The 15,857-nt window shown below is 37.2% G+C and overlaps 1 protein-coding gene across 1 annotated transcript; it reads left to right on the plus strand.

Moving 5' to 3' along the window:
- Window positions 1–7,510: 7,510 nt before the first annotated feature.
- Window positions 7,511–10,038, plus strand: LOC110926829 (putative glutamine amidotransferase GAT1_2.1). The gene is made up of 4 exons (XM_022170500.2): window positions 7,511–7,731; window positions 8,586–9,313; window positions 9,410–9,616; window positions 9,705–10,038. Exons 1-4 carry the CDS (start codon window positions 7,641–7,643, stop codon window positions 9,954–9,956), a joined length of 1,278 nt encoding a protein of 425 aa, XP_022026192.1. The 5' UTR covers window positions 7,511–7,640; the 3' UTR covers window positions 9,957–10,038.
- Window positions 10,039–15,857: the final 5,819 nt, after the last annotated feature.

Below are 15,857 nucleotides of genomic sequence, written 5' to 3' on the forward strand. Positions count from 1 at the left end.
CCGACTGTATAGTGTGCAGCTCACTTGCACGCTGGTCACGATCAATCAACCTAGTCTCTGTCAGTTTCGAGATCGTCATGAATTGATATGACTGTTACGTTGACCACTTCAATTCCATTTTATTGCACATAAATATTGTTTATTACGAGATTGATGATCTTGTTAATTACAATATTAATGGTACACTTTATTACAAATTAATATTGTTTATTACTAGATTGATGATCTTGTTAATTACAATATTAATGGTTAATATGTTTCATCTTTTGTAAGTATATATACATATATGAACGTTGGGTTCATTTTGTATGAGAGATATTAGAGAATCTTAATAACTCAAAAGGTTAGAAACTAGTTCCTGTCATATTGAGAGGAGAACTCTCAAACTAAACAACTTGACATTTTTCTACAAAATTAGAACACCATTATACCCGGTGGTATCTCAGGTATGAGAGTCATCTCCGGCAGTACAACTACTGCTTCGGTTGCTGTACCCTGGGAGACAGAACCGTCTGAGAGAATGCGCGGAATCTGTTTTAAGGGAAGCGTGTTGAACACGTGCCTCAACCAAAACCGTCAACAATTTTTGCTTGTCTTGCAGCGGAGTTTCGATCTGGAAGGTGCGGTTAAAGTTTCCAAAGACGCTTGCTTGAATCAAGATTGGTACAATTATATTGTATTTTATATTCGTTTATTTAGTTTTTGTAACCGGTATTGTACTAGTCGAATTTCTCACAAATAACGAGAGTCTCGTTATTATTTATTTTGCAATATATTTTAATAAAAGGTGAACCTCGTTTCCTACATGAAAAAATATATACATTCAAGAGAAGGGTTAGGATATAATAGGAAGTTTTTTTTGGCTAAGAAGGTTAGGAAGTAATATTGACCATCAATTGATTTAATCAAGGGCTAAGATTAAATGAGTGAAATTGAAGAGAAAAAAAGAGGCGCGTGAGTTTGTGTAAGGGCATTCTAGGACAATAGTTTCTCTCTCCTCCATCCCCCCCCAATTTTTTAAACGTTAATAACTCTTTCATACGACATTATTTTTTTATAAAAATTGCACAAAAAAACGAGCGTTTTTTATCTTTAAAACGAATATACTATTGCTATATTTTCAAAAAAAAAATTTTGAAAACTCAGTTGCGTAAAACGCAATGTACAAAAAACACAAAGAAATGTTTTATTTCTAAAACGCAATGGCCTAAAAACACAAAAGAAAGTGTTCTTTTTAAAACGCAATAGACTGAAAACACATAAAAATGTGTTTTTACCTAAAACGCAATGGAATAAAAACACTTCAAAATGTGTTTTTCTAAAACGCAATGGACCAAAAAACACTTAAAAATGTCTTTTTTTCTAAAACGCAATAGCTTAAAAACACAAAAGAAAGTGTTCTTTCTAAAACTCAATGGACTGAAAACACATAAAAATGTGTTTTACCTAAAACGCAATGGACTAAAAACACTTCAAAAATGTGTTTTTCTATATGCAATGACCAGAAAACACATAAAAATGGCTTATTTCTAAAACGCAATGGCCTAAAAACACAAAAGAAAGTGTTCTTTCTAAAACGCAATGGACTGAAAACACGCAAAAAATGTGTTTTTCCGTTGTGTTATAAAAAACAATAAACCAAAAAGACAATAAAATGTGTTTTTTCATTATATTGTAACATTGCGTTTTACAAATACATAACTGGAAATGTTGAAATATTCAATAATTAGTAAAATTGCGTTTTACAAATACTTAAAATAATCGAACCTTAAATTTGCGTTTTACAAATACTTAAAAAAATCAATTTTGACGTGTACATTCATCCCCATCATCAGCTTGATGTAATTATCGTTTAAATGTGGTCATGTAAGGATTGGTATAATCACCTCAATAATTTTGAGGATTTCGTGAATATTATTTATAAACGATCATTACAATAGTTTCTCCTTTGATTGAGGAGAGATAGACAAAATACAAGGAAATAATACAATTTACAATAAATACAAATTATTTCCTAATACCCCTCTTCAATCGAAACGGTGGTGGTCCAAGTCGAAGCATCTTGCGAAATACATCAAATTGAGCGCGCGGAAGACTCTTAGTGAAAATGTCAGCCACCTGAAGATTGGTTGGAACGAACTTGGTATAAAGTTTGCCAGAGTTTACTAACTCACGAATGAAGTGATAGTCCAAGTCAATGTGTTTAGCATGTTTGTGTGAAATAGGGTTCTGAGTCATAAACAAAGCACTTTTGTTATCACACAACAAAGTAGGACGATCAGGTGGTAAAGCGTGCAACTCCCGTAATAGATGAGTTAACCAGACTAATTCAGCAGCAGTGTTTGCCATGGCACGATATTCCGATTCACAACTAGATCTTGACACAGTAGGCTGCTTCTTAGCACTCCAAGAGACAAGATTACCCCCCAAAAATAGAATAGCCATATGTAGAGCGTCGTGTGTCAAGACACCGAGCCCAATCAGCATCAGAGTAGCCAATGATGGATGACTTGTTGGATCGACTATACGTAAGCCCAAAGGATAGAGTGCCTTTGACATAGCGTAATAGACGTTTCACAGCGCGAAAGTGATCAACAGTGGGACTATGGAGGAATTGAGAAAGCTGATTTACCGCGTAAGATAAGTCAGGTCGGGTAATTGTCAAGTATTGCAAAGCGCCGACTAATGAACGATAGAAAGTGGGATCCGAATAGGGCTCACCAGTAGCAATGAAAGACTCATGAGGTGAGAGAGGTGTGTCAACAGGTTTAGCATCCAACATAGTTGCCCGTAGAAGGATATCCTTAGCATACTTGGCTTGTGTAAGAAAGAGACCCGTAGTGGTGTGAATAACCTCTAAGCCCAAGAAATAATTTAAGTCCCCAAGATCTTTAATTGCAAACTCACTGTGGAGACGAGAAACAAATGTCTGAATGATACTATCATTGTTGCCAGTGAGAATAAGGTCATCCATGTAGACCAAAAGATACATAATATGAGAGTCCCTGCGAAGAACAAAGAGGGATGTATCGGCACGGCTGCAAGTGAACCCATAAGATAAGAGAAAAGTACTTAGTCGTTGAAACCAAGCACGAGGAGCCTGTTTGAGTCCATAAAGAGCCTTGGATAATTTGCAAACATAGTTAGGAAATTGAGTGCTTACAAACCCAGGTGGTTGCTCCATGAAGACAGTTTCATTCAGATGTCCATTTAGGAAAGCATTTTTGACATCGAGCTGATGCAGTTTCCAGTTGTTTAGAACCGCAAGTGATAACACAATTCGGACAGTGGATGCTTTGACAACCGGGCTAAACGTATGAGAGTTATCTAAGCCGGGAATTTGAGTGAAACCTTGAGCAACCAAGCGAGCTTTGTAGCGTTCAATGGATCCATCCGCATGATACTTAACTCGAAATACCCATTTAGAACCTACAACATTTAAAGAAGCAGGACGGGGCACAAGAGTCCATGTATTATTTTGTTTGAGGGCCTCGATTTCATCTATCATGGCTGCCATCCATTTCGGGTCCTTAGATGCCGACTTAAAACCTCGTGGTTTAAGCACAGATGATAATGCAACTTGTAGAGCATGTGAATTTAACGAGGCTAGGTCTGCTTCGTGCTTGGGTTTAAAGATGCCGGCCTTAGCACAGGTCGTCATAGGATGTAGGTTGGATGTGGTGGGAGCAGGTGAGGTGGGCTCGTTAGTTTGGGGGTGAAGTGGTGTAAGTGGGTTGAGGACAGGTGGGTCAATGAGTGGTGAGCAGGGTGAAGGGGTTAGTTCGTGGTCAGGTAGTGGGCCGATAGGTGGGATGGCTGAGTGGTAGGTGGGGTTTGTTGTGAAGGGCCCGATGAGGAAGTAGGTGGTTGTGGTGGGTCGGTTTGGGGAGGGGATTGGGTATTTGGTATTTGGTGTGGTGGGCTCATGAAGGGAAGAGGCAGTGGGTTGGAGTGGATCACATAATGGGCAGTGAATGCTTGGGCCTGTGGAGGCAGTGGAGCGAGAATTGGATTTAGGGGAGGACAAGGTTTGGGATAAAGGTAAGTCTTCACAGAATGTGGTAAGTACCAACTTTTAGGAATCTATGTTGACATTAGGATTCATAAATGGATAGTGAGACTCATTGAAACGAGCATGACGGGAGATAAAAATTCGATTTGTAGATGGTTCCAAGCACCGAAAGCCCTTATGAGTAGGACTATACCCAATAAAAATACATGGGAGACTCCGGGGTTCAAGTTTGTGCTTTGTATAATCGCGTAGATAAGGAAAAACTTGGCATCCATAGACCCGAAAGTTTGAGTAATTTGGTGTCTGGCCAAATAGAAGCTCAAATGGAGATTTGTGATCAAGAAGTTGTGATGGCACGCGATTAATAATATATGTAGCCGAAGTGAAGGCGTCGACCCAATATTGAGCGGGAACATGAGCATTGAATAGCATAGCAAGTCCGGTTTCCACAATGTGGCGATGTTTCCTTTCGGCACGCCCATTTTGCTGAGGCGTGTATGGACAAGAATACCTGTGAAAAGTCCCGTTATCTTCAAAAATCTTTTGAACAGTATGGTTTACAAATTCAGTGCCGCCATCGCTTTGAAAGGTTTTTATTTTCCGTGAGCATTGATTTTGAACAAGTTTAATAAAAGCGGATAGAACCGTGTAGAAACCTGTTTTTGTCTTGAGTGGATAAAACCACGTAAATCTGGAAAAATCATCAATAAAAATGACATAATAGCGGAACCCTTCTGTAGAGGTCATAGGTGCAGGACCCCACAAATCACAATGAACCAAATCCAAAGGGAATAAAGCACGCTTTTCATTCAAATTAAAAGATAAACGATGGCCTTTTGCAAGTTGGCACGAAGTGCATATATCCGGTTTAGGTAATAACGAAGTAACAGACAAAACCCCACATTTATTTAACTTTGAAATAACATCAAAAGAAATATGCCCTAAACGAGCATGCCAAAGTTCATAAGACGCTTTATTCGAGACATCAGCAACAAAGGCTTGTGGTCCATTCTTGAGCACATAAAGTCCATCAATGCATGACCCACGAGCAAGAACCTGTTTAGTTTTCCGATCCTGAATGTCAAAGTAGTGTTGAGAAAACAATACGTCAACCGGATGGTCTGCAGTTAGCTTACTAATAGACAATAATTTTTTAGTGAGATTCGGAACTACAAGTACGTTACGAAGATGAATGTTATTGCATAGTTTGTGAGTGCCTGTGTGAGTGATTGGAAGATGCTTTCCATCACCAATAATAACCTTATTATTACCTTTGTAAGGGGCCGAATGATGAAGACATTCCTTGGCCGGAGTCATGTGATCAGTGGCGCCCGAATCACCAGTCCAGTCCAATCTGGAGAATCATCTGTAACATGACACTTGGCATGAAAAGCTTTGGCTAAGGCTTCATCAGTGGATGGAGCTTGACTGGCAAAGGTGTGCAAGTTTGGGCAGGCAGAGGCATAATAACCGTTGGTACGGCAAAGTTGGCAGTGGGTGGGCGACGCGTGGTGCCACGACCTCGACCATAAGATCCACGGGAAGAATTTCCACGGGAAGAACCACGACCCCTGCTAGACACTTGAGGATTCACGCTGATGTTGAGCATGAAACGCAGCAGGAGGAGTGACAGCCCCATGAATTGACTGAAGAAAAAGTTCGTGACTCTCGGCTTGAGCGATAAGATTACGAAACAAAGGAGCCGGTTTCGTGGCCCGTAAGGCTGTGGAAAAAACCTCGTAGGAGGGACCAAGTCCGCATAAGAACCAATGAAGCTTGTCAATGTCGGCAACAGGATGGCCAATAGCCGCAAGCTGTTCACAGATAAGTTTGAACCGACGTGCGAAAACGGTAACAGAGGATGTACCTTTTGATAGTTCCCGAAGAGAGTCCCGAAGGGACTGAACACGTTCCACCGATGCGTTATTGTACGCTGATTCAAGAGCACACCAAATTTGTCTCGCATTAGTTAAGCCAAGAACCTCTGCCGCGGCTTCATCGGTTAAAGCAGAGAGAAGAAGAAGAGAGGCCTTACGATCATTCTGAAGCCAGGAGAGATATTTCGGATTCGGTATGTCTTTGTCATCTGATTTTATGGTTTCCGACGGCGAGGAGGAGGAGCCGTCAATGTGATGTGACAGTTGATGGAGGCCGACAAGGATGGTCATGTGGTTATGCCATACTAAATAGTTATCGGCTGATAGTTTAATGGGAGATAGCTGTGGAACAGAATTCAAAGTTGTAACAGAATCAGAAGCCATGATGGGAGGTCGGCTGAAGAAGATGAACGAAGGGGAAGAATAGGCAGGTCGCAGGAAAGAGGGAGAGGAGTTAGGCTGATACCATGTAAGGATTGGTATAATCACCTCAATGATTTTGAGGATTTCGTGAATATTATTTATAAACGATCATTACAACAGTTTCTCCTTTGATTGAGGAGAGATAGACAAAATACAAGGAAATAATACAATTTACAATAAATACAAATTATTTCCTAATAGGTCACCATCAACATATTTTTTGCAAAAAAAAAAAGAACTTACAAAATGAAAACACAGCAAATTAGATAATGTTATAAAAGAAATTGTAAACTTACTTTAAGACGGATGTCGATTACTCCACCAAGGTCATAGCCAGCAAATTCTTTGTATTTCAGCTCTGTTTTCAAAGCCTTTTTTTGTTAAATTACGGAGGTAATGCGGCAAGGCAAGAGGAGCTACGCCGCTTCCAGTGACGGAGGGGGTAGTGGTGGAGTGGTGGTGGTGGTGGTTGTGGTGGTGATGGTGGTGGTGGTGTAGGGGTGAGATGAATCATAAAAGAGAAAGACGTGCTGGGTTTTTTTTAGGGTTTCATGATACTAATTTGTGGTGTTGACTAAAATACTCTTCCTTTTTATTTTAAATTTTACCATATGTCATAATTCTATTAATTCTATTGCTTATTAGCCAAAATAAACTTCTATTTTATCCTGTCCGTTCAAGAGAAACCGAAACTTTTGAATCCCTAAATCAAAGTTAGAGAGAGGCAAGATGTTTAGGGTGTAAGGGGCACCTTCGGTGACCCCATTCACCTAAGGGGAACACCGCCGCCATCACTTAGGTGAGTGGTTTGGGGGAGTGAAATCGGTGGGAAGTCACCGAAGAGAGGGAGGAGAGAGGGAGGAGAGAGAGAGATGAGTGGACCAATGAAATGTTTTCTTTTTTTTTTGTCTTTTTTTTTTAATAAAAAACCAAGTCACCTAAGAGGGGAGTGCCGCCATCAATTTAGGGTGTTAGGGGAGTTTAAAAGGGGAGTTGACGTGGCACACGAGGATTGGTTATGTGTAAGAGACTCCCTTCTTAGGGGAGTGCCCCTTACACCCTTAAAAATTAAAATGGATAAAGCCTCCACCAATGGTATATTTAGTTGTGCTATCCAGAACAACTTATCCACATCAGCCTGCCCTCAGTTTTGATATTTGACTCTATTCTCCCACATCTACTGACTCACGTGACTCCCCCAACAAACCCCTACGGTTTTCCACGTGGATTCCGAGTCCTCCTCCTATATATATGCATCAATCAATTGTAATTTATAACGTACGCGGCGCCTTGTTAACGTTATCGGTTTTCGATCCTTAAACACAGCAATGTCATCCTCCGATCTCGCCGCCATATTACCCGGTGTTATCATCGTATCTCGTCGGAGCCTTCGCAAGAACAAGTTTGTTGATTTTGTCGGTACGTATGTTTTTTTTCTTTTTAAATCTCAATTTGTTCATTAGCCATGTAAACCTGAGGTGTCCCTTAGAATCGATGACGGCGTTGTTGCAATCATGTTGGTGACTTTTTGCCTATGGGTGTACCCGGGTGATCGGGTTTTGTTTTTGAACGATAAAAAACCCATATAACCCTAATTTAATCAGGATATTTTGATTGTTTTCTTTATGAATGTGTTTTTGATTAATTTCTCCTTTTTGATTCATGGGAAAATTCGGAAAACATTAGACTGGAAAATTAACAAAACAGTGTTGATTTTTTTATAAAATTGCCGATCATTCTACAAGTGGCTTTTGGCGTAACAGATTTCAATTCAATTTGACGCTATGTATTGGATCCTATGGAATGCTAGATTCATCCTCACGCAACATATCCATATTGCCCACGAATTAAAAAAAAATATTGTGACGGACAAGATTTTTACTCAGGAGATTTTAATCGAGGGTCTATACGTCTATGATTTGTGGCATGATTTGGGACACAACTCTTTTATTGGAAATTAAAAATAAATAAAGTAAAAGGGCTGTTTTGTAATTTCAAAAACTCAAGTTTATTTTATTAGTTTCTTACCAAAGAGTTTGTAGGAATGTAGTAAGTTGTTCTCCAAGGAGGACACCAGCCCAGAATTTAAGAGTAGATTTAGTGGGTATGTGAGTTTAGTGTTGTAAACAAGTTTTTTTATTTTTTAGTTTTTAGTCAAAATGGATATCTTCATGGACAACATGATGGAATCATGTCAATAGTAACTATTTTCCAGTTGTACATAATGTGTTTATGTAACTGACTGAAGGATATGTGGTTTGTTTAACTGTCAGGTGAATATCATCTCGATCTTATAGTCGGATATGGAGCAGTCCCAGTGATCGTACCCCGGGTGGCGGGCGTCCACACGTTGTTGCACAGCTTCGAGCCGATCCATGGAGTCCTTCTGTGCGAAGGGGAAGACATCGACCCGTCGCTTTATGAAGACGAAGAAACCAATTTGTCTAAGGAGGAGTTAGAAGAAATCCGTCGGTTGCATGCAAGCGACACCGCCATCGACAAGGAAAAGGACACTATCGAGCTTGCACTCGCCAAACACTGCCTAGAAAGAAACATACCTTATTTGGGAATATGTAGAGGATCACAAGTATTGAATGTAGCATGTGGAGGTACCCTTTATCAAGATATCGGGAAAGAATTGTCGAAAAACTTCCCGCAAGAGAAAAAAGTGGTTCACATGGATTACGATAACTATGATGGGCATAGGCATGATGTAAAGATCGTTGAAGATACCCCTTTGCATCAATGGTTTGAAGAATCTTTACAAGACAATATGGAGATTCGGGTTAATAGCTATCACCACCAAGGGGTCAAGAGGCTCGCACAATGGTTCAAGCCCATGGCGTATGCGCCAGACGGTTTAGTCGAAGGGTTTTATGATCCGGATGCTTATAATCCAGAAGAGGGTAAGTTTATAATGGGCTTACAGTTCCATCCTGAGCGGATGAGGAAGGCGAATTCAGATGAATTCGACTATCCTGGATGCACCGCTGCTTACAAGGTATACATTTTATCCATTTCCAACAATTAGTTCTTATTTTTTAAACGTGAGTTTTAATAGCGATCTTGTATTGAATCGACTGTAACATGATTGCAGGAATTTGTGAAGGCGGTTGTAGCGTATCAAAAGAAGCTCAATATCATAAAAAGGGTACCAACATCTTTGAAACTCGATAAAGAATTGGAGCAAAAGAGAAACGTTATTGTTCGAAGCTTCTCGCTTGCAAGAAACCTATATGAAGGAGGCGATAATAAGCGCCAACTTAAAGAGTCTGATCTCAAACCGGGAGCTGAGTTTCTTGAGGTATGATGAGTGGTTACCCACTTAACAATTTGATCTTATTTTTATTTACTTCGGTTGACTAACGATGGCGGTTTTGAATCGGTTACAGTCAAATATAGCACTGAGTGTGCAGCAAGAGAACCGGTTGAAGCAGATGGGAGCAACAGTGAGGAATGCATCATCATACATGGAGAGATTGAAGATGAACGAAGAAAGAGAGAAATTAGCAAGAGCTGTAATGGGGAAGATGACAATTGAGCAATTATCTGATCTTAATCTGTTCTACCATATGATGGGTCAGATATCTTCTGATATGTTAGAGAAGAAGCAGCTTCAAAATGTTAGTGCCATTATGCTGTAGCAAGCTCAAAGAGCAGAAGTCTTGCATGTGTAGTTACACTAAAAATCCAAAAATTTTCAAGTATGTAAAGTCCCCAAATGCCAAAAAAACAGTAAAAGCTTGCCACGTCACGATCTCTAAATGTAAAATGCGTTAATTATACATGTACTCGCAACATCGTGTGATATCTTGTTTAGTAAATAAAGAATGTTCAACATATTCTTGTTCTGTGTACTAAGAGGATTTTTAAAATGATAATTACAAGCAGACAATTAAAATGTAGGTTGGTTATATTGACAACTAATAAAACGGTTATCCCCAAGATTAATATGAAAAAAAAGAGGTAGGCTAAATGTACCGCCTCTTATTACTTTCTATACCTTTTCCATAGAATCACATTAAAACTTGTAATATTTACCCCCTATACAAATCATCATTTTAAAAAATATTCTTTTTGTTACAAAACAAATTTAAAAGTGTAAAAAAAGATTACAGGCGTTTTTTTAAATATTTATTTTTAATTTTTATTTAAATCATATTTTTTAAAAGTTTTCATATATTGTTTCTAAAGACACTTTCTCAAATAGTATTTTGATTATATTTTTTTATTGAACACCTTTACAAATAATTAATAACATTTTTCTTATAAAAATAATAAAAAAAGTTTTGAACTTCTTTTTGAAAAAGTCTATAGTATGGTTTTTCCTCGTCTACTTTGTATTTTAAAGGTTTTACTTTTATAATTTTAATATTTTAGATGTGTTTATAAAATAATTAAAAATTTTTATTTATCAAAAAAGTAAAAAGTTTTTCTTTTAAAATAGCGTTACATCCCTGGCACATATTAATTATTCAAACCATCTATGTAAGTGAACAAATAAACAATAGGTATTAAGATTATTTTATCAAACTATAAATTAACAATCTATATTAATTCAAATTTAATTAGTGTAAAGAGTATGTTATAAACAAGTTAAAACCAGTTTAAGACTTCAATCGAAGTGAACACTTTTCTAAAGCAAAACAAATGGATCAGGTTGATTCACAAATATTTTTCTCTTCTTCATTTAAAAATATATTAAACCGGTTGATTTCAAAAATGTATGTGGATTTTTTTGTATTATTGTTTATACAGACTCAATGAGATACTGATCGGAGTGTCGCGCTCCGGTCAAATATAATATTTATATATCCAAATTACCCTTAAGAATGCGTTAGTGGTAGTAAGGGTTGTGATCGAAGGGGTTATGATGGTGGATGATTGTGTAGGTACTACCTATTCGGATCGTCGGATGAACGTGATTTCTTGTTTCGGATGTTGTAGCGAGTGCGGAATCTAAGCTACGACACAAACCGAGCGAGAGAATATAATACACAATAAGATTCACCATTTAACGATTCCGTGTATTCAATTCGACAGAGTTTCGGTACAATACTCGACAAATATAAAATTCAAAACTTTTTTTCAATAAACAAAATACACACTATACGAGGGGAAAAAAATAATGTAGACTTTTTTCAAAAACAAAATTCAAAACTTTTTTGTTATTGTTTTTATATGAAAAACGTTATTAGTAATTTGTAAAGATGCTCAATAAAATAAAACATAATCAAAATACTATTTGAGAAAGTTTAAACAATATCTGAAAACTTTTTTTAAAAAATATGGTTGTTTAAGTAAACATAAAAAAACAAACAATTTAAAAAAATGTCTATAATATATTTTTACACTTCTGAATTTGTTTTGTAACAAAAAAGAATGCTTTTAAAAAAAATATTGACTTGTTTAGGGGGTAAATATGACAAGTTTAAATGTGATTTTATGGGAAGGAGGTATAAAAAGTAACATGAGAGGGTATATTTAGTAGCCCCCAATTGTAAATGATGATACATTGAACATAATATAATGCATTGGCCTTTGATGGTCTCTAAATGCCAATTGGCAATTGGCACATGTTTTCAAAGAGTTATGTGAGCCCCGCTGTAGTTTCATTACATCCACTACCAACCCAATACTTATGATTAATGTTCGAGAAAAATGCTCGGATAGTCCTTGTGGTTTGTATCATTTTCATCTTTAGTCACTAACTTTCTAAAATTACAACTATAGTCCCCAACTTTTACAATTTTGTTCCCGGATAGTCCTTAACGTGAATGGGGGTTAGTTTTTGGTGTTAAGTAGGTATGAAATAACTATAATACCCTTACTAATAAAAATTGTTTTAATTATTTAATATTAAAAGAAATATTTAAATGACCTACCATCCTCATCTTCTTCACCCCAACCCACCCCCAATCTTACCCATCATCAACCCACTGCAACATAACAGAAAATGTGCAACGTGCAATGTCTAAAATGGCCTCTCGCTGATCTTCCTTGGCAGCGTTCTCTTGCCACTGATCTTCAGAGCCTCTCGCTGGAACTCAGGAAGAAGCAATCAACTTATTTAAAGCGCCTTCAGCAGCAGAAAGAGGTAATTCTTATTTTAGTATAAATTCATACATAATCAAACGACTTATTATATTCTGCATTCTTTAATTTTCTCTTGGGCCTTTGGGAAATACACCATACTGAAGAAACCATTCATTTATTGTATGTAGGTCCAGATGGGGTTTATTTTGAAATGAATTTAAATGAAAAGCAATCTCCAAGGGATGATGATGATGATGATGATGATGATGATGATGATGATGATGATGATGAATTTGATGACTTGGTATGTTGAATTCTCCCTGCTTTATATTTAATTTATCATTTCCTGCAAAATGATATAATCTAGAATGATGTGATCCTATATGTAGGGTTTCAATGAACACCAGATGGCAAAATTGAAGAAAAATGAGGCTTTCACAGTGGGAAGGGAGAAAGAGATTCAACATGTTGTGGAATCGGTTAAGAGATTCAATATGTTTGGTTTTGAATTGAAATTGTCTGATGTATGCAGGTTCTCTCAACTAGATGGATGTATGTTGCAGTGGGTTGATGATGGGTAAGACTAGGGGTGGGTTGGGGTGGAGAAGATGAGGATGGTGGGTCCCATTTAAATACTTCTTTTAATATTAAATAATTAAAACAATTTTTATTAGTAAGGGTATTATAGTCATTTGACACCCACTTAACATCAAAAACTAACGCTCATTCACGTTAGGGACTATCCGGGAACGAAATTGCAAAAGTTAGGGACTATAGATGTAATTTTAGAAAGTTAGGGATTAAAGGTGAAAATGAAGCAAACCACAAGGACTATCCGAGCATTTTTCTCTTAATGTTACAATAACTCTAATGCTTTAAGGCTGATGTGGATTAGATATGGTTGGATGTGATTGGGAAGTGATTTGTTTAAGGTTAGAAATGGAAACATGATTTTTTATGGCTCAAACTATTCACATACCCTATCTGTTTATTTACACACCCTTTGCCTCGTATAGACCTATACGTGGCGTATAGGGTTACATCAAATTCAGTGTCTGACTCATGTCAGTTCTGGTTTGGCTGCTCCTATATGCCTCGTATAGGCCTATATGGGGTGCATAGGACCCCTCGTATAGGTCTCGTACAGCACTCATGCCCCATATATGCCACGTATAGGCCAATATGGGGCGTATATAAGGTTTTTTTAAAGAAAAACAAACATTTTATACTATATTAATCGTTTTAGCAAACTTTTATACAAAAATAAGTTTTCTATTTTAAATAAATAAAAATAACAAGTACAAGATATGATACAACACCTGTATAGGCCTATACGAGACCTAAACCACACCTGTAGTCCTATGCGAGACCTATACTACACCTACATGCCTATACGAGTTATTATAATTAATATAGGTTTTTTATAATTAATATTAGAGTTATTATAATTAATATGAGTTTTTTATAATTAATATTAGTGTTATTGATATTAACATGAGTTTTTTTTTTATAATTAATATTATTGTTTTTATAATTAATATGAGTTTTTTATAGTTAATATTAGTGTTATTGATATTAATATGAGTTTTTTTTTTATAATTAATATTAGTGTTATGGATATTAAAAAGAAAAAAAAAATTAAAAATATATGCCGCATATAGGGCTAGACTTGGCGTATAGTGTGGGCCAAAAGACCATTATAGCCCTGTTTTGCCCCCAGTTTAGGCCTAACTCAGGGCTAAAATGGTAATTTGCTATTTATAAGAGTTTTTTTAAAAAAACCCCATTATATACATACGCCTCATAGAGGCCTATACTAGGCATATAAGAGAGGCAAAAAAGACCAATTATTGATATTAATATGAGTTTTTTTTATAATTAATATTAGTATTATCGATATTAAAAAGAGAAAACAAAAAAAAAATAAAAATATACGCCGCATACAGGTCTAGAGTGGGCGTCTGGTATGATTCAAAAGGCCATTATAGCTCTGTTTTTCCCCCAGTCTAGCTCTAACTCAGGGGTAAAATAGTCTTTTTTGTCTATACTCCCCGTATAGGCCTAGATTGGGAGTCTAGTGTGGTCCAAAAGACCAGTATAACCCTGTTTTGCCCTCACTCTAGCCCTAACTCCGGGGTAAAATGGTCTTTTTTTTTGTCTATACGCCCAGTATAAGCTTATACGAGCCATATACAGGTCATATAAGACAGAATATGACATAATCAGAGATTCTCTTGGAAATTGAAAAAGGTTATACGCGACGCATAGACCTATACTAGGCGTATATGAGGGTGTGTGAGTAGGCACTTAGCTGTGTGAATGTGTGTAGACCTTTACTATATTTAGTTATGCTATCCAAACCAACTTATCCACGTCAGCCTGCCCTCAGTTTTGACTTTTGACTATATTCTCCCACATCTACTGACTCACGTGACTGCCCAACAAACCCCTACGGTTTCCACGTGGATTCCGTGTCCTCCTCCTATATATATGCATCATATTGTGAGCATGCAATGCCATCAATCAACGGGGAAATCTCCAAAATAGCCGTTGACCAAAGTTTTTTTTTTTTTTTTTTTTCAAAAGTAGCCATGTGAACTCTCGCAAGGAGCCGTTTTAAGCAACTGAAACGGCTTAAACCCATGATTGCCACGTGTCCAGTTGAGATATTTTTATTGTTTTCAAAGCCGAGCCTTTTCAACATGGCTTAAGCTGTGACAACTCGTATTTCAAACCTCTTATTGTACTTTGTTTATGTGATTAAGTGAACCTGTGGATTAATTGAAATGTTATGTGGTTATGATATGTGCATGTATATATGTAGTTGGATTTCACAAAACAAACCGATCGCACAACAACTCGATCGCACAAGCCTTTGGGCTTTGGTCCCTTATTACTCTCGGCCTACACTCCTTTCTTTGAAACCGAAACCAAAGGGCAGCCCAAGGGAGGGTTCGGCCCACTCCTTTTATATGTTTACTATCACCTAAGATAGGGTTTTGTTTCTCATTAGTTGCAAAACACGCAACACACACAAACCCTATTCTTTTCCTTCTCTCTAGAAGCCGACGGCAAACACTCCCATCTCTCGAAGCTTTCTTGCCCGGATTGATTCCATTCTTCTCTCAATCGGTTAGTGTTTATAGTTAGTGGTTGTATGATTGTTGATGTTATAATCTATATGTATTACATGATGATTCGGCGATGCCTTGTGATTAAACATGATATAAACTGTTGAACCTTAGTGCTCATGAAATCGGTTCACATGCATGTATTTGATAATGTTCACGTTAATCGGATTTGTATGATGATGTTAATCGGCTATCATGTCTTGTTTTCGGATTGTTGCATGATGGTTTGGTACCGAATGCTTGTTAATCGGCTGCATGTATGCGAAGTCGGATTAGTTGTATGGTCGTTTATGAAGTGTTACAGGATGATTGAAACCTCTAGATGGATATGCTTAAGTGTATTGATTATTGTTCATGTTATGATCATGTTAGGGTTCA

This window comes from Helianthus annuus, chromosome 7 (genome assembly GCF_002127325.2).
Source record: "Helianthus annuus cultivar XRQ/B chromosome 7, HanXRQr2.0-SUNRISE, whole genome shotgun sequence".
NCBI lineage: Eukaryota > Viridiplantae > Streptophyta > Magnoliopsida > Asterales > Asteraceae > Helianthus > Helianthus annuus.

Bases quoted from the DNA above. Each gene is read 5' to 3' on its own strand.
- LOC110926829 (XM_022170500.2), top strand. From the start codon at position 7,641: ATGTCATCCTCCGATCTCGCCGCCATATTACCCGGTGTTATCATCGTA. The intron at 7,732-8,585 runs GTACGTATGTTT...TTTAACTGTCAG, and splicing joins CAAGTTTGTTGATTTTGTCG to GTGAATATCATCTCGATCTT. The intron at 9,617-9,704 runs GTATGATGAGTG...AATCGGTTACAG, and splicing joins CGGGAGCTGAGTTTCTTGAG to TCAAATATAGCACTGAGTGT.